This window comes from Phascolarctos cinereus, unplaced genomic scaffold, assembly GCF_003287225.1.
Source record: "Phascolarctos cinereus isolate Bilbo 61053 unplaced genomic scaffold, phaCin_HiC Scaffold_8;HRSCAF=390, whole genome shotgun sequence".
Taxonomy (NCBI): Eukaryota; Metazoa; Chordata; class Mammalia; order Diprotodontia; family Phascolarctidae; genus Phascolarctos; species Phascolarctos cinereus.
In genome coordinates this window covers 369466-391036 of record NW_027556291.1, presented here as the reverse complement: position 1 = coordinate 391036, position 21571 = coordinate 369466, and the positions used below count along the sequence as shown (strand labels likewise).

At 49.3% G+C, this 21571-nt stretch overlaps 1 protein-coding gene across 1 annotated transcript in view; it reads right to left on the bottom strand.

The window, feature by feature from the left end:
- HUWE1 (HECT, UBA and WWE domain containing E3 ubiquitin protein ligase 1) overlaps positions 1–21571 on the bottom strand; it is a 103800-nt gene that overhangs the window by 16409 nt on the left and 65820 nt on the right. The window contains 25 exon segments of the mRNA XM_078147895.1: positions 217–428; positions 1388–1602; positions 3020–3086; positions 3769–3911; positions 4340–4507; positions 5683–5878; positions 6262–6620; positions 6835–6997; positions 7627–7803; positions 8219–8300; positions 8476–8603; positions 8757–8909; positions 10972–11235; positions 11459–11566; positions 12828–12938; positions 12941–13021; positions 13791–14018; positions 14565–14799; positions 15455–15577; positions 16056–16137; positions 16140–16271; positions 18334–18525; positions 19327–19433; positions 20082–20214; positions 20761–20955. Of these exon segments, the coding sequence (XP_078004021.1) occupies positions 217–428; positions 1388–1602; positions 3020–3086; positions 3769–3911; positions 4340–4507; positions 5683–5878; positions 6262–6620; positions 6835–6997; positions 7627–7803; positions 8219–8300; positions 8476–8603; positions 8757–8909; positions 10972–11235; positions 11459–11566; positions 12828–12938; positions 12941–13021; positions 13791–14018; positions 14565–14799; positions 15455–15577; positions 16056–16137; positions 16140–16271; positions 18334–18525; positions 19327–19433; positions 20082–20214; positions 20761–20955 (4054 nt within the window).

Below are 21571 nucleotides of genomic sequence, written 5' to 3'. Positions count from 1 at the left end.
TTCAATTCTTTCCCTCATTTATCTACTTCCTATTTATCCTATCTAGAGTTTGCTTCTAAGTATATGTGTGCTGCCTCCTCTGCCTCCTTGAGGGAGGGGACTATGCCCAGTGGTGGCGATACAGAGAAGCTAGTGCCTGGCACATAGTAGGTGCTTAATGAATGCTTACTGACTGAAGGGCTACAGAGGGCACATTTTGGGACCTTGACCATTTACCTGGAATGTTTCTCTGTGCTCTCAGCCATTGCCAATGCTCGGCTCAGAGCGGCCTCGACTTCATTCACCAGGGCCACCTGGGCATCTGTGCCACTGCCTGCTGCAGCCAGGCTGGCTAGAAAGAGGAGGGCTAGTGCTAGAGTGTCTTTGTCCTCAGCATTCTGGGTGTGTGGCAGAAGGTGGTCCAGGACAAATGCCAACACACTGCAGTCCTAAAAAAAAAAATAAGCCACAACCTCTGATCACAAGGGCATCCTAGCAATGACTCCCTTAGTGCCAAGAAAGAGAGACTCTAATTTTGCTATCCCAAATCCTTCTGTGAGGTTGGCACTCACTTCTTGACATGGTACTTCCCTCAGAGATGAGGGAATCATATCTATAATGTTCCCTGTAGAGGGTCCAGGGAAAGGAAATGTCTTGGCTAAGATCAAATGGAAAGAGCTTCCCATGGAATGGCTAAGAATGGAGGCCAGGGCACTTGGCTAATGGGCCTGGAGTGCTCCCTGCTACTGTATCCATCCACAGCCCACAAAACCAAAGGTGTGGCTCAAAGCAGGACAGTGCTGTCTCTACAGGAGTTATGTGACTTGGTCTACCCAAACACATCTCAGCCCATGAACTTTTCTGACCAATAGGCTCTGTTCCTGGTCCCTGACCTGGACTGGCCAATGGGGGAGGTTTGGCAAAGGCTAGAGAAGGAGGGAGGCTTAGCCAAAGCTAGGACTGGGTTGGGGAAACATCGCCTGGTAGGGTTGTGGCTTTCTGTTTCACAGCAATGTACCAGGAAACAAGTGAGACAGAGCCCTACTTGGCCGTATATGGCCAATCTCCTAACGGCTAAGATGGAGAAATAGACCCAGAGAGGAGTAGGTAACAGACTCATGGAAAATCACATCACTCTGCTAACCAGGAGAACCTTGGCCTCCAACCTCCTCGCACAGAGAACTTCTTATGCTGTCCAACTGTCTCCTTTCCCGTGCTCTGATTTTTGAGGCAAGTAGCCTCCAAAGTAGGAAAAGACTGAGATTTCGGCATTAGGGACGTCAAGAGTGGACTGGCACTGTAAATTGAGAAATGGAGCCCTCAACTTGCACAAAATCCCTGCTTTTTTCCATCCCATGCCCCTGGAGCACTAAGAAGGGGTGACTGACACGCTTCAGACTGGAAATACCTCTTTGATAAGCTCTGACTGGCCCACAGCATAGTCATAGTTGGCAATCAGAGTGGTGATACCAACATAGGACCTCACCAACTCAGCCAGCAGCCTAAGGATGGTGGAGGGTGGCATCAAAGGTTTGCTGCCTTTGGCTTTCTGTTTGCCTTCTTCAGAGACTCTTTCCCCTTCCTTGTCTTTCTTCCCTTCCCGAGACTCCTCTGGAGTAGAAGTTGCTGAGGGGAGAGGGGGACCAAATCGCCATTCCTACCCTTGCCCTCTGGACACTCAATGCCAACAGTGATTGTCAACAGAAGAGCCAGTTCCAATGGGAATGGCCCCAGGTAGAGTAAGCTGGGAAGCCTAAGGTGATGCAATCTTTAGTACATGAAGACCCAAATTCCTTTTTCGAACTTCCCTCTTCTATCAAGGGCGCCACAATCCTCCAAGTCACATTGGTGTGAACTCTGCCCTTCTCCCTAGAGAGCCAAACAGTGGTCAAATCTTATGGTTTAAATGTCCCTTGTAAATGCCCCCTTCTCTTGAGCAACTAGGTGGCACAGTAGATAGAGTTCTGGCCTTGGAGTCAGGAGGACCTGAGTTCAAATTCAGTCTCAGACACATGACACTTACTAGCCGTGTGACCCTGGGCAAGTCACTTAAGCCTCACCAAAAAGAAAAAAAAAAAGCCCCCTTCTCTGCACTCCAACTCCCATTGCCCTCACCCCCTCTTTGCCAGGAGGCAACGGCCTGCTGGTTGGTATCTCTACCTCAAGCCTCTCACTCACTCTGTTGTCAAAGATGTGTTTTGGACCATGCCCTATCCCTACTCAGTGGATCACAACTACTAGGGGCAAACAATAACTCAGGTTGTATTTCAAGCCCTTCTCAGGTCCCAACCCCATTAACCTTTCCCCTTCCTGGGCTCTGCAGTTGAGCCTTATGGTTTTTCATACCCTGACCCTAACTGTCCTCTCAGTGTTTTGCTGTTTCCTTCCCAATCAGTTTCCCTCCTTCAAAACTGAGCTGCTTTCTCTCCCTCGCCTACCTCCACCAGCAGCAGCAGCAGCACCACCACCACCTCCCACTTTCTTGTACCGATTCTGAACGTGCTTTATGTCTACGTGTTCTCTGCTCTCTTAGAATGTAAGCCACTTGAGGACAGGATTGCTTTAGTTTTGTCTTTGTACTGAGCCCACCAACTAGTAAGTGGCTTATTAAGTGCCCAGTGATTGGTATGACATAAAACCCATCAAGAAACAGGCTTTGTTGCCTGGAAGATGGCAGAAATGCTACCACAATCCCCAGCAACAACACCCAGTGCAAAGCACCAGGTCTCCAGGCCTCAGCAATGACTAGAACAGTGATGAACCTCACAAATGCTCCTGTCTCTGACTCTGGGCTAGGCCTCGGGCCCTGCTTTGTCACAAGTGCCCCCCTACAGTGAGCCCTACCACATTTAGCTTAGCTTCCCAGTGGGCCACCCTGGTTTTGGATTAAGTCAGCCTTTCATGAGCTTCAGAAAGTCATTCTATTTCAGCCTAGAGTAAGCTAAATAAGGAGACGTGGCCAGAGGTCCCCCTATCCACATGCTTAGGGCAGTGTGGCAGGACAGCCAAAGGCTCAAGAAATAGCTGGGTTAATTGTTACCTCCTCCTTGTGGGGTCCCTGACTGAGGTGTCTCAGTGGATGCACCATCGGTGGCAAAGACTTGAGCCTGTGCACAGGGGAAAAAGGAAGAACACAAAGCCGTGATTTCAATATTGTGTTTCCGGAGACTCCAACTGCACTCTTCCAGACAGGGGAGTGACCTTGTATTTCTCTCAGGAAACGATCCCCATTAATGTCTGGAGGAGTTGGGGATGGGGGGCAAGCTGGCTGCTCCAGATGTAGAAGAAACTGGCTTCCTCCACACCCAGCATCTTGTTTCCTCATCACCACCACAGGCATTGCGGGGAGGACACAAGGCTTGGGCACAACAAACCTGGGTTTGAATCCCACCTTAGAGCAGGAGTGGGACCCTGGAGCCATGCACTTTATGACTGATGCCTACATGTCCTGATCTGCCAAACAGGGGTAGGGTTAGGGTTGTTGTTGTGAGTGAGGAAAGCACTAGAGGAGTCAGCTCTTTATTTCCAAGGTCCAGAGACAAACTGACTTAACGGAGCTGACTCTGGTTAGGACATGTGCCCCCTCTGCACTCCACTCCACAATTTCAGCAGCTGAATGAAAAGGAAATCCTTTTTACAGCTGAAGCTAGCCATTCCAATAGGGAACAGGTGATGCCAAGGAAAAATAACTGTATAGGTACAATCATTCAATGTGACCACATGTCTTTGGGATATCACTCATCCTTAGGGGAGGAGGCTCACTCAAGCTACCAGAAACAACTGACTTACATTAATGGCGAAGCCAGTCTGAGCATCAAAGTCACTGCCCTGGCGTGTCAGAGATCGATACTGTTGGTATACTTCATCCCCCATGTCTTGCAGGATCTGGCTAACCTCCTGAGTCATCACCCCAGGTTTGGGGTCTGATTTTTCTGCTAAAAAACACCCCCCCCCCAAATTATAGCTTTAGCGTTAGGATGCTCTGGGGCCAGCTGAAGCTCTAGTTGGGTCTGGGTGCTCTGTCCAGGATACAACTGCCAGTCCCATGGAATGATCACACCAGTCATGTAAACAAACACACCAAAATATTCCAATTGTACATTAGTGTCTCCTTCATCATAGCTCTCACCCAACACAAGATGTCTCCTGTGTTGTGACTGGCATTTCTGTGCACTTGGAACTGAATGTTTCTGCTAACTGTGGAATAGATATTTAAGGCTCCATGGGAATCCCAGGTTTAAGACAATCTAATCCATATCTTTCTAGTGGCCCATGGTACCCAAAGCAGAAGCATCATCCATAGAGGGGCTTCCTTAGTCACATGTAATCTGCTCTCTCCACCATTTAGCAAGCCACATACCTTCCTCTGGAGCATGGTAGGCAGCCAGGGCATTAAGCATGTCATAAATCACCTCCTTGATGGTGTCCGGAATGAGAGGCAGAGGAGAGGGCTTGACTGGAGTTGTCTTCACCAACTGCACAGCATTGGGACCTTTGATTCTCAAATTCTCAAATTCATCATCTGATGCTGAGCCAAAGGGGGGAGGGAGGGAGGACAAAAGCAAAGGTTTCTTGGTCAGCAATGATGACAATCCTCAGCCCCAAAGAAATGGGGGAGAGCTACAGCCTTACTACTCCATGGCCAGAGCCTGACTATGAAACCAGAAATTCTTGGACCTTCTAAATCCCAAAGGGTTTGACAGCATTTAGGAAGGATGAAAAATGAGAATGAGTTGGACCCAGAATCCCCCCCCCCCAAAATCCCCACCAGTTCCTCTTTGGCCCTAAACTGAAAGGGCAAGGGAAAGGGGCTCAGGAGACAGGGGTAGGTTGCTTCCTTTCTAGCTCTCTAACTGGATGGAGTAGGAGAGAGGAGGCAGTGCTACAACCAGGATAGTCCTGAGATGGTAGTATGCGGAGCAGGCCTCACTCACTCAGGCGCAACCTGACTTAAGTCTGGGGGAGGTATGTTAGCAAAAGGACTTAGTCCAAGGCTTGGGTTGGAATCCACATCATATTTAAAATGAAAGAGGTAGGAGGACATGACTTCCTGAGGTAAAGGATGACTTCTAGTACTTGGCACAATGCTCAGACTAGACTCTAGCCACCTGGGCTAAGACTAATTCTACGCTGCCATGGTACAAGTAATGATAGAGACTTGGAGATTGGGCACTGTCTGGGCCCAACATCTTCATTTGCAGAAGAATGTGAGGCCCAGAAGAGACCTGCCCAAGGTTACAGAAGTCTAAGTACTAGCAGCCAGGCATTCTGACACTACAGATGGCTCCACCATCTTCAAGTCCAAACTCTTTGATCAGAAGCACACAATTCCAGGCATAGACAAGGCTGGGCCTCCTCCCACTTGCAAACTTTATTTCTTTGCCTCCAATTTGACCTACATTGTGTCTTCTGCTTGCACTGAGCAGGGATAAAATTCTGAGCCCACCTGCTCCAGACTGCCTTCCTGAACTGCCCCAATCCTCTGCTGATTCTAACCTGTTTAGAGAAGAGCTAAAATAGCTTGGGTCACAGCTGCTATCTAATGGATCCCCCAGATAAAAAAAAGAAACAACAAAAACCAAACTTCCAAAGGGAGCATAAGCACGCAAACATTATGCCAAGCACGTCGATGTCTCAGAATCAGGATGCTTGGAGACATCCAAGGCCACTGCACCTTGAAAAACATATGGTCTTGAGACTCACCGGTCCCTGAACCTCGAGGGGCTGGAAGAGCAATGCGGATACAGCCATTCGCCACCTCAGTGAAGATGTCTGGATTACGGCATGCAGCTGGCCCAAGCACACGGAGGATATAGTTGATCTCCCGGGAGCCCAGGCTGCCCGATACCACCCCAGAGGTGGTGCTTCCTGCCCCACTTGTAGCTGCAGACCGCACGACCTAGAAAATGATGCACTGTCAAAAGTGCAACCCTTGGCAAACTAGAGCCATGCCCACCCAGAGGATCCCCTAGCTCATCATGGGGAGGGTCAATAGGAAGAGCTGAAAAAGTATTCAGGTCACACTGAGACAAAACACAAGGTGATCTCCAAAGGGCTCACCCACTGCTCAGGAACTGGGTTAGCCTTGACTCCTAGCTTTGAACTCAGCTTCATTTTAAAGATAAGGAGTCCCTGGCACGACACTGTCACGTGACTACTCACACTCTATCACATGGTAAGACACAACTGGGTGCCAAGAATATAAAGTTATACTGAGGGGGAAGGGCACTTAGGGCTCATACACCACAGGCTGAGGCCTGCAGAGAGGCGCTAGCCACACACCTTTTCCATGGTATGCTGCAGGGTACATGGATCCTCAATGATGTGCCTCAAGAGCAGAGTAACCAGGGGGGTAAATCCATTGAAGCCAGAGCTCTGGGTCAAGTTCAGGATCATGCGTGTGCTCTTTAGCTCAGCGAACATCAGGGCGTACTTGTGGTCTCGGGTAAGCCGCAGGCAGAGGCGCAAAGTGGCATGCAGTGTGTCTGGGTCCACTGGAACACCCAGCATGCTCACGCAGGCCCTGATCAGAACTGTCACCATCTCCTCCGTGAGGCCTTGGATCAGGATCTCCCCCAGCTGGGCCTCCTCAGCAACAAGCTCCTTCTCAAGGGTTGGACTCTCAGGAGCCAAGGGGCATTCTGGGAAAGGGTGACAGAATATGAAAGATTCCTGAAATGGCTCTGACTCCCTGGAACAAAGGCCTAATCAAGCTTGCTATGGAGATAATAGCAGGCACAAATCCTCTAGCCAAGGGGGAAGCTTAATGAGAGAGATGAGTGATAAAGAGCCAGTTAACAAAAGGGACTCAAGGCCCAGCTTGCCCAATACTGGGAAGATGCAGGAGGCCCATACCACTGGAGGCTTTCTCCTCAGCTGGCTTCGCATCAACTTCTTTGGCTTCATCCAGGGTCTTGTCCAGCTCCTGCTCATTGCCATCTTTGAGATTTTTGCTAAGCCGTGGCACTCGCAGGAGTGTCAGCATCACGGGGCGCCGGTTGCCAGTTTCTTCGTTGACCTGGACATTAAGGACGTATGATACACAAGGCGTGACCCCCCCCATACTGGAAATAAACTAATCCATCCATGCCTTGGTGGTTCTATACAAGTAAAAGCCAGCTGACTGCTAACCCTGCTGTGCCTGGGCCAGGTCCGATTTCTCAGCTGTAGGCTGAGTGCACCCACTTCCTCTAGCCTCATCACAGGCATGCTGGGAGTGTGCAAAACCAAGGCAGAGTTTCCCCATTAAGAAGCCCTTCACATGGATACACAATCAGGATATTGGCAGTGCTCCAAGGAGGCAAATATGAGAATAACGAAGACCACCCTTGGTCCATACCAGGGATGTGCCTCTGACTTTAGAAAGGCTGGTCAATCCTTTGGATGATCGCCACTCTGTTCTGAACTCAGACTCCTGGCTCCCAGATCACCCTAAACCACTGGCTTAGCAAATGCACCAAGAGCCAGTTTAGGCCAATGTTTGTGCTAAAGCCTACCCAAGCCCATTCTCCTCCAATTCTTTGTTAACAACAGATATGCCTGACTTCTGCAAGGCCGTGTGTGTGTGTGTGTGTGTGTGTGTGTGTGTGTGTGTGTGTGTGTCTGCACACACATGCGCTCGGTGAGACAAAGTGTGTCTTCACGTACCTGCACCATTGTGGTGAATTGCACGGTGTACCGCCGCCGGCCAGCTGTGAAGCGGACACTTGTCTCACCAGCTTTCCAGGCAGCATCAATGGTGCTGTTGTTGCTCGCGCTATAGCTGCACCAGCGCCCAGACCGGTCATCAAACCAGCGCCAATTGTTGCTGTTAGCCTGGAGGTACTAGTGGACAAAGGAGCAGGTCACCTACCCTCTGCCAGAGGGAGGTGAGCAGTTACCTCTCGCCAAGTCACTCTGTCTAGAAAGGCTTCCTCAGGAAGACCAGGCCCTTCTAACAAGGGACACAAGCAGTCAGTATTTTCGGACAAAGGGACTGTTATTCTGGAGGCTATCAGTGAATGGCAACACCTACTTCAAAAAAACTGCAGGAGGCACCATCAAACCTTTGGAAGAAACCATCTAATTTGCACCTAAGATTTTCTCTAGTCCCAGGGTAAATACAACCAAGGTCACCAGATGATGACTTTGCTTTAGCTCCTCAACACGGGCCACAGGATTACCCAAAACCCCAACTCTCTGCCCATACTGGGGGCCTTGGCCTCTGTCAAGGGCCAGCACCTTGTCTACCTTGGCCTACCTTGTTCATCTGGGCTCTCCTCTTGGAGGAGATGGCTGTCTTCTCATAGAAGTCAATCAGGAGCAGCACTGGGGTAATCCATCTGAAAAGGGAGGCAGTGAATGCCCTAAAGGAACCTTGGAAGGCCACCACCCTCAGGAGACTCCTCATCCCCAACTGAATCTAAGCTCTTCACATGGCCATGGCACAGGGGCCCACAGAGGCACTAAGCAGGTGCTCCCACCTTAACAAAGCAGACCTCAGCACCAGTCACTTACTTTGGGGTGTGGACCTCCTTCTGCTCTTTGGCAGCTTGAAGGCACGGCTGGACCACTTCCAGAAGTTTGATGAGGACATTGAGGATGCCACTGGATTCAACCACCCGAGCACATGGGAGTTTCAATTCCTGAGTTGGCAAAAGAAGGAATGAAATGCTGCCTCCTAGCCTCTGAGGCAGCGAGGAGGGGATCTGAAGCTCTGTTGCTATCCCAATGCTCTGGGTCTTGAAAAGGCCCTCACTCGGTGACCCTCAGACCTCATATGCAGCACAGAACCTTACCTCAAACAGCAAGGTCAGCAACAAGATCCTAGTAGCCAAGTTTGAGGCCTGAGGAAGGGTGACCATCTGACTGATCCATTCAGAAACAGTTTTTGTGTCACTGGTTGTCAGAGGAAGAGCTGCTTTGATCAAAACATCAGCGGCTTCCCAGACCTAGAAAGGGGTAAAGATAGAAGAAAGATGTTCATGGTGTTCCATATCCATGTCACGTGCCAGTGGCTGCTCAAGATGGTGACTCCAGGCATGGAAGCCCCATTCTTTGTCCTCATATGGCCCAGATTGTCAGTGACCAGCACCTGAAGAATCTCAACCCACTAAACAACCCCCACCCCCCCAATGCACTTATTAAATGTTTCCCGAGTAGCTCCAAGAAGCAAAAAGAAGACTGAAGGAAGCCTATTAGGAGGGAGATGCTAGTTTAGTGCACTAACTACCAAAATCAGAATGTTTTGCAAATGGAATGGGATGTCATGGTTAGTAGCAAGTGCCCTCAAAATGGAGGTATTCCAGAAGATGGAGGGAAGGCAGGGTTCTATAAATGGAGCGACCAGGAAGCTCAGGTTCAGAATGAGCCGAGGCTGGCCAGGGAAGCCCAGGCCAACACAAAGGTTGGGATTTGGTGTCGTTCTCTTGGGGGAAGGGTGAGAATGGAAGAAGGGATGTGACTACTGCTTGAGATGGATGGGACCGTGATTCCCAGATGCCAGACACCAGAGATGAGGAGGAGCTGCCCAAGCCGCCTTTGGCTTCTGTGGTCTCTGTCAAGGAGAAGGATGAGCTTTGGCCTAGTCACGACAGAGAAGAAACCCAGTGGGCGCCCCAGAGGGGGAGGGAGGGAGAGAACATCAGGCTGCCCCTACTGAATTCAAGTCATCTGGTCCAGAGGAGAGATGGACGAAAGAACTGGCAGGTGGGACTGCAGAGCATGCTGGAGGGGGATTCAAAAGACATTGGAAAATGGGAGAGTACCCACAAGACTGCCCGATGGTAGATGGGCGTCCTGGTTTTCAAAAGAGGAAGAGAACAGAGTGCCTGTAAACTCTAAGCTAGGGAGCCTGCTTTTTGTTTCCTGGGGGGAAATCCCCAAAGGGTTATTAAGGAGATGATCTAGAAAGGGAGTGGTGATTTCAAGGAGTCCAAAAGCCTCGCACCAGAGCAGGCCAGGCCTGACTCCCTCTTTGGATGAGTTTGTTTTAACTAGGATGGGAGATGGGGGTGCTGTGGCCACAGGGTGCCTGGATTTCAGCAGAGCATTTGGTCCAATCTCACGTCCTATCCTTGGGGACAAGATGGAGAGATGTTGGCTATGGCACAGTATGAGGAGATGGGTTTGGAGCAACTTCAGCGGTCAGAACTCGAGGATGGTGACCAAGAATGCAACGTCAGCCTGAAGAAGGGGGTGCTCCAGGCATCTGTGGCTGGCCCTGAGCTGTTTACCATGGGTTTGTGACCATGACTTCCAGAAAGGTTTACCAGGGGTCTGCTGATCAGATTTTCAAATGACAAGAAGTTGGGAGAAATGATGGAGACATTGGGTGATAGTCAGGATCCAAAAAGCATTTCAACAGTCTAGAGCACTGGGCTGAAATTCACTAGGGATAAATTTCTTACCTATGAGTAACAACCCCCCCCCAAAAAAAAATCAGCTTCAGAAATGTTGGATGAAAAATGCTTAAGGTTAGACAGCAGACTGTCCACTTGCAGGCGGCTGAATGGTCAGCAATGTGCTTTGGCAGCCCAAGAAGGGGACGAAAATTTGGCTCCCTGGACTAAGAAGATGAGGGTGCCACTAGACACCACCCTTGTCAAGCTTCACCTGGAGAATTAGAAGGAGCCTGATAAGTTGGAGAGGGGCCAGAGAAGTGAGCTGGTTTACCGCAGAGAACAAGAGAGAGGGACGTGTGTGGAGATGACGCCCTCTGGGAGTGAGGGAGATAAGTTAGGTGAGTAACAAACTCGCCAACAATTTGCACTGCACCCAGGGCCAATGGAGGTCTTCAAGCAGATGGGGGAAGATGAACTCAGAGGGATTCCTTTCCAGCTGGGCAGGCTAGGTGCTAAGTACGCTGACTGTGCATGATTAAAAAGGAGAAGGCTTTAGACCTGAGGATTGTGGTTATAAAAGACAGAGCTGAGCAACAACTGAGACTTTAAGAAGGCCAGGACCCTGGGCTCTCGGAAGGCTGCCCCGGTGCCCACACTAAGGAATGCTCACCTGATTGACCACCTGCTTCAGAATCATGTCTCGATAATCGGCCCCATTGCGCTTAATGGCAGTCATGATCAAGACATAGTACACAGTGTCTGGAAGCTCATCCAGGAGATGGAAGCAACCTGGCAACATGCTGTCTGTGAAACCATGGAGCTCCTCCTGCTCCAGGGGCTCAGCATCCTGGAACTTCTCCAGGCACTTGGCTTCCTCCTCTTTTTGCTTTTCCCGGGCTTTCCGCTCTTCTTCCTCCTTCCTGCAAGCAGCTTCCTGGGAGTTGGAAAAAGTGAGGACACATTAGAGGGCCTGAAAGCAAAGGACTCTCCAGGGTATGGCTCTGCTCCGTGTACACTTCTGATGGTGGTTCGTCAGGGAGGTCCTGGAAGAGCAGGCCTACAGGCAACCCAGAGCCCCATCAGAGTGAGGCCAGAAAACCAGAGTGGGCAGTGTTGCTGTTTCCCAGCTGGGCTTCCTTTAGGCAAATGACTTTGACCTTTAAGTTACCTTGGGGGGCCTCTGCTCTCTGATCCATTAGGATGTCCTGTCCCAAAGATATGGCAATGGCTGTCATCGTCTGGTCCTCTTCTGACATGCTGAGATCCTAAAGCAATGAGAGAGAAGCATGGTGAGACCCGTGTGATTTCCAATGCAGAGCAAGGAGACTAAGAGACATGAGGTTGCCAACAATGTCGGTGGAAAGAATCACTGCACAAAACCACCCAAAGTGAACAATGCAAATTCACAAAGAGCTAGTTCAGCTCCAATGAAGAGACATGCGAAGACTGTCTGCTGAGGCGGGTGAGTGAGCTGTGCAGAGACATGAGAAGATGCCTCGCGGCCTAACCCTCTGCTGAAGCAGGCAAGCCACTTGCTCATCTGGCTTGTGAAATGCAGATTTTTCACACTTTTCTAATATACCACTTTTGTTGATTTTGTTCTCAGCCTTTTCTTTAAAAAAAAATTCATTTGTTGGATGGGATGTCTCTCTCTGGGAGAGGACATTATATTGGGGAGATAATAATGGGAGATGTTTTAGTGATATCTAAAAAACCCCAAAAGCTATTGAGAAAAATGTCTATGAGAAAACAACATTATCCAACAGAAACCATGTACCTTTAACCAAAGAAAGGAGACTCCCTTCCATTCCCCATTCTCAATTGTGAAGCTCTGCTACCCTTGAGGCTTGGCTAGTGATGCACCTCCCCCCCCCATTATAACTGTGAGTGACTTATGCCTGGAATAGATTGGCTTCAGGAGGGCCAGGACACTGATACACCGTACCTTTACCCCACCAGACTATGTACTAAATAAGCCCTTAAGAGAAATCTGGTATGTTGGTAGAGAGCCGGTAGATTCTGGCAAGCAGGCATGGCCCACAGGAGATATACCGGCGAGAACAAGAGCAAAGGAGTGAAGGGTGGGATGGAAGGCTTCAGATACCACAGTTTAATGCTATTGTCCAATTCTTTGTGGCCCCGATGACCAATGCTCCAAGGTGGACTATAAGAATCTTGGATGCTTCTGGGCAACGGGGAGAGGAGCACAGCAGACATGGTGCAGTGCCAACAGCATGGCACATCTCTCATCCCCCCACTCCAGAGATGGCCTACGGGGTATCCTTGACAAAATATCTCTTTGGAAAAGTCAGCATGGTGGTCCCATGGCAAGCCTGTTGCCCTGCTATCCTTACAATGCCAAACCAAGTGAGGACTAGGCCTCCTGAATAGGGCCCATGGAGTTAGGGTTTGGCTTCTCCTTGGGATGATCCAGGAAAGGCAAGATGCTTCCAAATTGAAGAGTCGGTTACAGCCTATGCCCATGCACACCAAAGGCCAAAGACCGCTCTCCAAAAACACCTAGTGGAAAGCAAGGTCAACTAGGGAGAAAGCAGGGTGAGAAGGTGTCAAGCCTGGAGGCTGTGCCCAACTCATGTGGACAACTCCTCCCATGAGGGGAGGAGGGTGGGAGATACTCCGTGGCTTGTTCCATGGTGCTGGGTGCTGGTGTTCAAGAAGGCCTCCGTGGCATACTCTCTTGTGAAGCCCATGTCCCTTAGCTGGAAGGAGAAAGACTTCCTCAAGCCCACTGGAGTGGAGAAGGGCTCATCCTGGAACCGTAGGGTGCCAGAGATGCCCCAGCTACACAGACTGCTTGATCCAAATGTTCTCACTCGCATAGGAGAAGGCAAGTCCAACATGGCTTTCTGATGGCAAACCTTACAGCTTTAGCTAAATGTGAGGGATTAGTAGAGCCTTCTGCAGGAGCCTTGGAACTACTCTGTGGACTGGTTGTGACTGAGCAGGGGAGTACCAAGGTTCTATGCTGTTCCTAGAAGGCCCACAGTTGTCAGCTACCAAAATGCCAGGCTAGGGGGGCAACACCTGGATTGATAAAGGGGGACTCCCAAGCTTTTAAGGAAAAGCCAATATTCCCTCTCTCTTCAGGGCTGGAGGGGAGGGTGGCAGCAGCCTTTATTTAAATGACCTCATCACTCCCAGGCCAGCTTGGGAATTAAATTAAGGCCTCATTGTTACTCTCCCTCCAATGGTAATACTGTCAGTTTCCACTCTACTCACATATGTCTCTTTCCCATGGATATGTACCAACCTTAGGCCACTTTTCAGGAAACAAATTAATAGAGAAAAGGCATCCTAAGTCTGAATGGTGTTAAAGCATAACCTGGTATGAAAACTTTTGAGGACACCCTGTATTGTGATTATGGCCGGGCCTGTACCACTGAAATAGGGGAAATGGTACTTCTTTGCCTTCTCGCATAGCCATAGGCTATGTGGCCTAGCACTGCCACCAAAGGAAGTGTGTGCTACCTGCTGGAGCTGCTGCTGGTTGACTTGAGGGTCACGGCAGGAGCCACTCTCCTCTGGCCCTGACTCTTCTCCTTGGGCCCCTTCCTTGTCCTTGCTCAGTCTCTCTCAGATGACAGCTTCACCACGAAGAATGTGGCACAGGATGGCCAACATTGACTCGGCCATGTGCCCTCCATACACTTTCAGGGGCTTCCGATTCCCCAGGTTCTTAATGCAGGTGAAGGCCACCTGCAAGGGGCAGGAAGGGTCAGGTCACCATGGATCAACATCACACTCAATGCACCCAGAAACCTCTGAGGGCAAAGGGGACTTGGAGACTAGGCTTTGAGGCATACAGCCAGCTGCCAAAGTGGAACCCTCATAGTTTAATTATATTCAATCCTGCCTTGCCCCCCTAGCCAAACAATCCCATGGAACAAAGTATAATCCCTAAAAACCATGAAAAGGAAAAAAGACTTCTCAGTGACTACAATTCTGTAACAGACCAATCTTGGCTTAGGTATACTGAGTGTGAGAATAAGGCAGTTCCATCCAGTTTGGTTTGGTACAGGGCAGAGGATGAGTGGGGAAGGGCCAGTGGTCCACGAGGGAGGGACAGACAATCCAAAAACGAGGAAGCAGAAGAGTTTAGCACTAGTGGACAGGCAGCTGTTATTCACACCAATCTGTGTCCTGAAGAAAATGTATAAAACAAGAAAGGTGCCCAGTCCCAGTGACAAATTCATCATTTGAAGCCAGAGTAGAGAGAAATCCTTCAGCGTAAGAGTCACTCACCTTCTGAGTCACCACAAGGAATCGCAGGGCACTGAACTGGGGGTGGCTCTGGCTGCCAGGAAGGTTGGCCGGCAGGGAGTGGGGGGACTCTAGCACGGTGGTTGGGTTCACCATCTTCTCTACTAGCATAAGCCAGGCGTCTAGGAACTCTCCTGTGCCGTCTGACAGATCACCATTTTCGAGGCCCTCAGCAACAGGAACTTTGCCTCCCATGGTGAGAGCCCAGTTGAAAGTTCTAGGTGGGGAAAAGGGAGGCAAGGAAGGAACACGTCCAAATCCCAGTGGGAGGGAAGGGAACGATTCAGTGTCTATATGGGCACATGTTGCTACCTCCCTGTGTTCATTCATGGCCACTACCTTCTTCAAATTACAGGGTCTTGGCGAGTTTAGATTTGGGGCTTTCTTTACTAAGTAGTCAATAATTGAACTCAAATGCATAGTGCAGGGAACTCAACCTAGGGTCTGAGAGGAACCAGTGCTTTTGAAAGCCCTATTTACTTTCCTTTCTAATGTAAAGTATTTTTTTAAAATGCACTCAATAACATTCTTCTGAAAAGAAGTCTATAAGGCTTCTATACCTGACTACCCCAGGGGTCCTTGGGAAAGACCTCCCAGCCTAACAAAAGGGCCACTATTCAGGAGAGGGATTGATATCCCTTCCCACCCACCACTCCTCTGACAAGAATCACCACCTACTTCCTTTCATCACGAAAAGGAAGACTTGGGTGCTACACACCAAATGGTGACATTGCAATGGCTGCTGCTTGGGTTTTTTTGCGTATGCCCTCCCACTATAATACAGCGACCTTCCTTAGGGGATCACTAGGGGTGAACAGCCTTGCCCAAAGACCAAGAGACCTGATTCTTAGTGTCTACAGGGTTGTCCTTACTCAAAAAGGGCACTGTGACATCCAGAGCAGAGGAATTTTTGCAGCATGAGGTGGTATGGGTACTTCCTTTCATCAAACAGCATGGGGGAGGTGAACCCGACTGAACAGATGAAGAAAGTCAGCCTGTACAAGAGAAAAATGGTCCTACATGAGCCACATATCAACATGGCCTAATAAATAGCACACTGATGCTCTTTTTCTGGTGAGGGAGCACCAAGTAAGATGGTACTATAATGACACAAACTCTAATTCCTGCACTCCGAGGTAGGCAGAAGCTAAAGAAAAGACAGTTCCAATTTGGGGGCCACTTCTTTAGACCACCGAATGCATGTCAGGAGGAGATCCTAGACCCTTCAGGACAAGGTTCTCCTTGTACAGAGGGCAAGGGCCTCCAAGGCTATACAGCAGTAAGTTAGTGGCAGAGATGACCACGGAATGGTCATTTGAGGTTAAGCAGAAACCAGCAGGATTCTTGCCACAGAAGCCCACAAAGTCCAAAGCCTCGTTCCCACTTCTGCACAAGGCCAGGATGAGGGTAATATTGAATGTTAAGGGAGTGGTGCCCAGTGCTAGGGTCCAGCAGCCTCAGGGGATGGCTCACCTGAATCTGGGCATGGGTGTGTATAGTGGGGGCTGCCAGGACAAGCCCTTAGTGAGGAGATTTGTGAGAGCAGAAGCTGTTGCCTGGCTGCAGGTGTTGGCACTGTTGTGGTGCTGGTTGCATGGTGACTTCTCTGCTGGCGAACAGAGGATCCCACACAGAGTTTAACAAGAAGCCCAAAGAGCCCAGCAAGAGCTCGACCTAACCTCAAGGAGGCTGAAACACAGAATTCATCCAAGTCAATTCTGAAGCAAGAAAAAGATGTCAGGGACTGTGCAAGGCCCCTGGGACACAGAGGCAAAAGGGAAACAGGCTTCCCTCCATTCCACTGGGGCATACTGCATGTACGTAGGTACACGTAGGTACGTAGAAAGGAACTGAAAGAAGGCATGAGAGAAGGAAGCAGAACATGAATGGAGCCTTCGAGGCTTCAAGATTTTGAAGGACCAGAGAGTCAGCTATCTGCACCAGCAGAAGGGGGAAACTGTCTGCCTGCTAGGAGGGGAGACCAATTTGCATGACATTCAAGAAACATCCTGGGAGGAAAAGCCATCTCCTCCCCACTCCATAGTGTTGAAAGGCCCTGGCGTCTCCACATCGCTCCTTCTTAGGCTCCTTTGCTCAGAACAGCTCCAGGTCCCCCCCACTAACCTAGCTGTCCGCCAAAACTCTGGCCTCAGCCCTCTTATGGCACCATCTCGCTTCAGGCCAATGGGCTCCATTATCATCTCTCTGCAGTTTGTTTTCTGATCTACTTCTCCAGCCCAAAGCTCTCTAGGGTTCTCACTTCACCAACGGCCTTTTAGATGCTGGAAACAAGAAGTCCTATGGACATTCCAAACTCAATCTTTTCAAAGCAGAGCTCATTATCTCCCTTCCCCCAACTGCCCTACCACTATTCAGGGCATCATCAGTCTTCTAGCCACCAAGATTGTCAAGCAACCTTGATTCCTCACTCACACTCATCCCACATAGTGAATGAGTCAGTCAGTTCTTGTTTCTACCTACAGAACATCTCTTTAGTATGTTTCCTTAGTTTCTGTTCATCATCTTCACAGCACCTCTCGAATATACCCCCTCCTCTCCTCTCACACTTTTTTTTGTTTTTAAGAAATTGGGGTTAAGTGACTTGCCCAGGGTCACACAGCTAGTAAGTGTCAAGTGTTTAGTCTGAGGCCAGATTTGAACTCAGGTCCTCCTGACTTCAGGGCCGGTGCTCTCTCTCCACTGCATCACCTAGTTGCCCCATCTCCTCTCACACTTCAACTCCCTGATGTAGGCCCTTCTCATCTCACACCTGCTGGTGAGTCTGATAAACGCTAGTGGCTCCCTACGGCCTCCAGAATCAAATACAAAAAGCTCTGTTTGGCATTCACAGCCCTTTGTGACCCAGCCCCCTTCCAACCTTTCCTGTCTTCCTACACCTGACTCCCCGACACATACTCTTCCATTGAGTGACACTGGCCTCCTGGCTGCTCTGCACACTCAAGCCCCTCCACCTCTCAGATCTAAGCACTTTGTCCAGCAGTCCACCATGCCAGAAACACTCTGCCTTCCAGCTTCCTTCAAGTCTGTACTACCCAGAAGACCTCACCAAATACCATTTCCTCCTTCTCTCATCACGGCTAATGCCATTCCTTGGGGATTTCCATTGCGTACTATCTTGTATGTATAGAGATGTTTGCACATGAGTTCCTCCAGGGCACACACAGACCAAGTGTTTGCCATTCTTGGCATCGACAATATGCCAAGATCAACAGTGCCCAGCACACAGCGAGTCCTTAATAAATGCCTGTTGTCTGCCTATAGTGTTAATTTGGTTTGTTCCTGTGTTTTGGTAGGCAAGTGATTCATTTCTGTTCAATCTGAAGTAACTAAAAAGAAGTCAAAATGACTAGCTGGAATGATCCACTGTGGTCTCAGAAGAGACAGAAGGTGCATATACACTGTCAACATGTGCTTCTGAGTTCTGTGCTGTTTGGTTTTGCTTAATGTTGCTTCTCTGTTCCAAAGGAATGCTGCAGATGGGGAATGACAAGGGACAGGCAGAAATGATGGTGACACAAAGGCAAAAAATATTCACTTTCAAAAGAGGAAATGAAGGGAAAGTTGTGGGAGATTCCAAATGACTTCTAAGCACCCTGATTTGCCTCAACTCACCAAAAAGCAATGGATGGCCACATTTCCCCAAGGCCTTGGTGAAGCTTGGGCCACAAGGTGAAGCTGGGCCAGCCAGGCATTTTTGTCCATCAGGCCTAGGGGGAGACAGCAGAGTCACCAGAAAGCAAAGGCTTAATCTGTTTGATTTGAGCTGCCATGGCAGGGGTAATCTTAGACTTGCCCTTGGGGTCTGAGGCACTGGGCTCATCCGTCTCCATGCGAGCCAAAGTATCACCATCCAGTCCAATGCCTTCCAATAAGGCCTGGGCAGAGGCCTCCACAGTAGCTGTTGTCCCATCACTTTCTTCTTCTGCACAGATTGAAACAGAGAAAGAGAGAAAGAAGGAACAGAGTGACTGGAATTGCTCTGGCTCCTTGGGCCTTTTGGCCTCATGTTAAACTCAGCCCCAGTTTTGAACACTGAACTCTGCACATGGCAGGGGTGACCCAAATGGATTGAAAACAAAAAAGACCACTGACGTCGGCAAAACAAAGAGGCCTCACCAACAAACAAGCCCTGACTCAAGTCTGTCTGGCAGTCTGCTATCCTCTAATGCATGCATGGGAAGGATAGATGGTAATGCTGACCATTCTGGCTCAGAATGAATACATGTAATGCAGGGTTGGAACACCCATGGAAGTAGACAGATGAGAGGTGGGGGTGGGGGTATTCAACCAGATCTGGCAACTCCATTTGAAGACCTTTATCCACCCCCTTCTAAAAAGAGATATCCTCTAGGCTGCTCTGAATCCCTGACAGTATTAAATGCTCAACAGAGACCTGCTGAAGAGACCTAGTAGGTACCAGAGAAAAATGCTATTGTGACATTGGCACACAGCATTTGGCTCCAGTTTTCTTGGCAAGGAGAGCCAAAGAACAAACATGTTGGATTGTGTAGTCTTTCGGGGGTGAGAGACAACAGGTCAACTAGTCTGCTGTGTGGGGCTTTACTTAAAAAAGAAACTGGCTAAAGGGTTGCTGATTAAAAACAGAACAATACTCCAGTAGCTAACCCTTTGACTGATCTTCAGTAATGGCTGTCACCTGCCCTCTTCATGACCAAATCGAATTCAGGGCTAGAACTTGTACCATCCACAAGCTTCCAGCTACCAGCCCTCTTGGTCCCATGAGTGCCTGTTGTAGTGGCTGCCTTCTCCTCTCTTTGGGACTGGCTTCTGCATGTCTGCTGCCCAAACTCGCACCCAGATGGGAGGCTGAAAGCACACCAAAAACAAGACAAAGGTCTACCTTCTTGGCCGCTAACCAGACTAGCAATTTCAAAGCCTAGGAGCTAAGCACAGAGTGACTTTTTCCTTAGAGAAAAGCTGCCGAAGCAGCTGCTTTCTCAAGGGCTAAGCTGCAGTCCTAAGGGAGCACTCCCAATAGCTCCCAAACCAACCACTGGAGGACCCAAAGTGACAGCCATGGAGCCACACACAGCAGCATTATGGCCCGCTAGGCTGTTGACACAGGCCACTCTCTTCTATGGCTTCTCAGATGAACTGAGGAACCAGAGCAGAGAGAACCTGCAGGCAAGTCAGTACTTCAAAAGCAATTCTTCTAGTCACCCATTTGGGACAGAGAGATGGAGTCAAAGGCCCAAAGAGCAGACTCAGGCTGGATTCTGCTCCCAGAATCAGAGATTCAGAGTTGGAAGGGACCTTGGAGGCCAGCTCCTCATCTCCCATGTTACACTTCAAAAACTATGGAGGATAGTCTAAAGGACTCGACTAGGGAAACACAGCTCAGAGTTGTCAGAGGCAAGATAGGAACTGAGATCTTTCTGACTTGGAATTCAAAGCTATGTATTGGGCAACCAGAAGAGGCTTGGGGAGCTCTTCTCCACATTCCTATTCTCTTTACTGTTTGGGGTACACAGTGAGATTAGAACTGTGCTTTCCCAGACAAGAGAACAGTAGAACTGGCTCAGCTTGCTTAGGACACTTAGACTCAACTGGGAACCCCACTGGTTCACTGAGATGGCACGGATCTTGCTCTAGAACAGAAAAAGAAATGGTGCTATCCCACAGACAGCGATTTCCCAATTTGACATGGAAGAGATATCAATACCTTGAAACGCTAACATTCCCTCATCTACTGCACGGAAGACAACAGTCTGGGTGAAATAATGGTGGACCAAACTAAGGGTACCTCTCATGTTCCTTACTCCCTAGGCCCCTTTAGGATAGGGTGGTAGGCGCCCATGGCACATAATACCTTTACTAGATTCAAAGCAAATGACCCAATATTGAAGTTCCAAAATATTTCCCATGTCCCCTGAAAACATCACAATTTGAACCAGCCCACTTCCCATGGACAGAGATGAAAACATTCGCTGATTTCATCAGCTGAAATTCAAACAGACTGAAGAGGAAGAGCTATCGAGAGAAAATTAGCACCTTCAAGGAAACTCTGCTTCCCTCGTAACAGCTTGCCAGCCAAGAAAGCAGACACCCTGGTGTCTTGAGAAAGCAACCTTACAGGAAATGGAAGGTATTCCTGAGTTCCAAAACAGCATATTCATCCTGAAGAATCTCATTTCTTGGCCAACCCTGCAAGTGTGAACGAACATCATGATGTACGCATGAGCAGCTGTGAGAGCATGCAGTAGAGGGGCGGCCTGGGCAGACAGCGCGGCGTCTGCGACATTGCCAGCACAGGCGAGCTCTCGTAAAAGCACAGAGCCCCCAGGGGCCTCGATTGGCCAGTGCAGAGGTTCCGGAGAGGAGAGGATAGAGTCTGCAATAAATGAGCCGAGGATTACAATATTTCATTGACACTTTTGTTTTTTAACATCACTGTCATATCCAAAGAACTTGGCCTCTGCTTCCCTACCCAACCCTCCTTCATAAGGAAGCAAAATAAACCATCATGGCAATGGGCAGGGATAGTGTCCACTTCTGTCCCAAGGAGGGAGGTAGGTTTCCTCATCAAGCCTGTAGAACTACAATGGGTCACTGGGTTCTGGGGTCTTTTAAATGTTGCTATGACTAATGAATACAGGGTTCTCCTAGCTGTTTTCTTCCCTTGTGATACAACCTCTCTCCTTAGCAAATACTCAAAAAGTATTTTCTGAAGAGGCCTAGACCTGAAAAGCCAGAATGAACAGGACAAACAGCCTTGCTGCTACAAAAGAGAGGGGCCTGCCACGGATGGGATTCTGTTCAACAGCAAATGGCAAGACAAGCAGGCTGGACTGGGCCAAGAAATCCCATTCTACTTTGAGTTTGCCAGTGATCTGCAAACAGATGCCAATATTCTCTTGTCCATCTTTTCAAGTTTGTTTGCTTCTCTCCTCAAGAGTAAAATCAAAGATTGCTCATCGTCAAAGGGCTTGAAGAAAGAGAACAGAGCC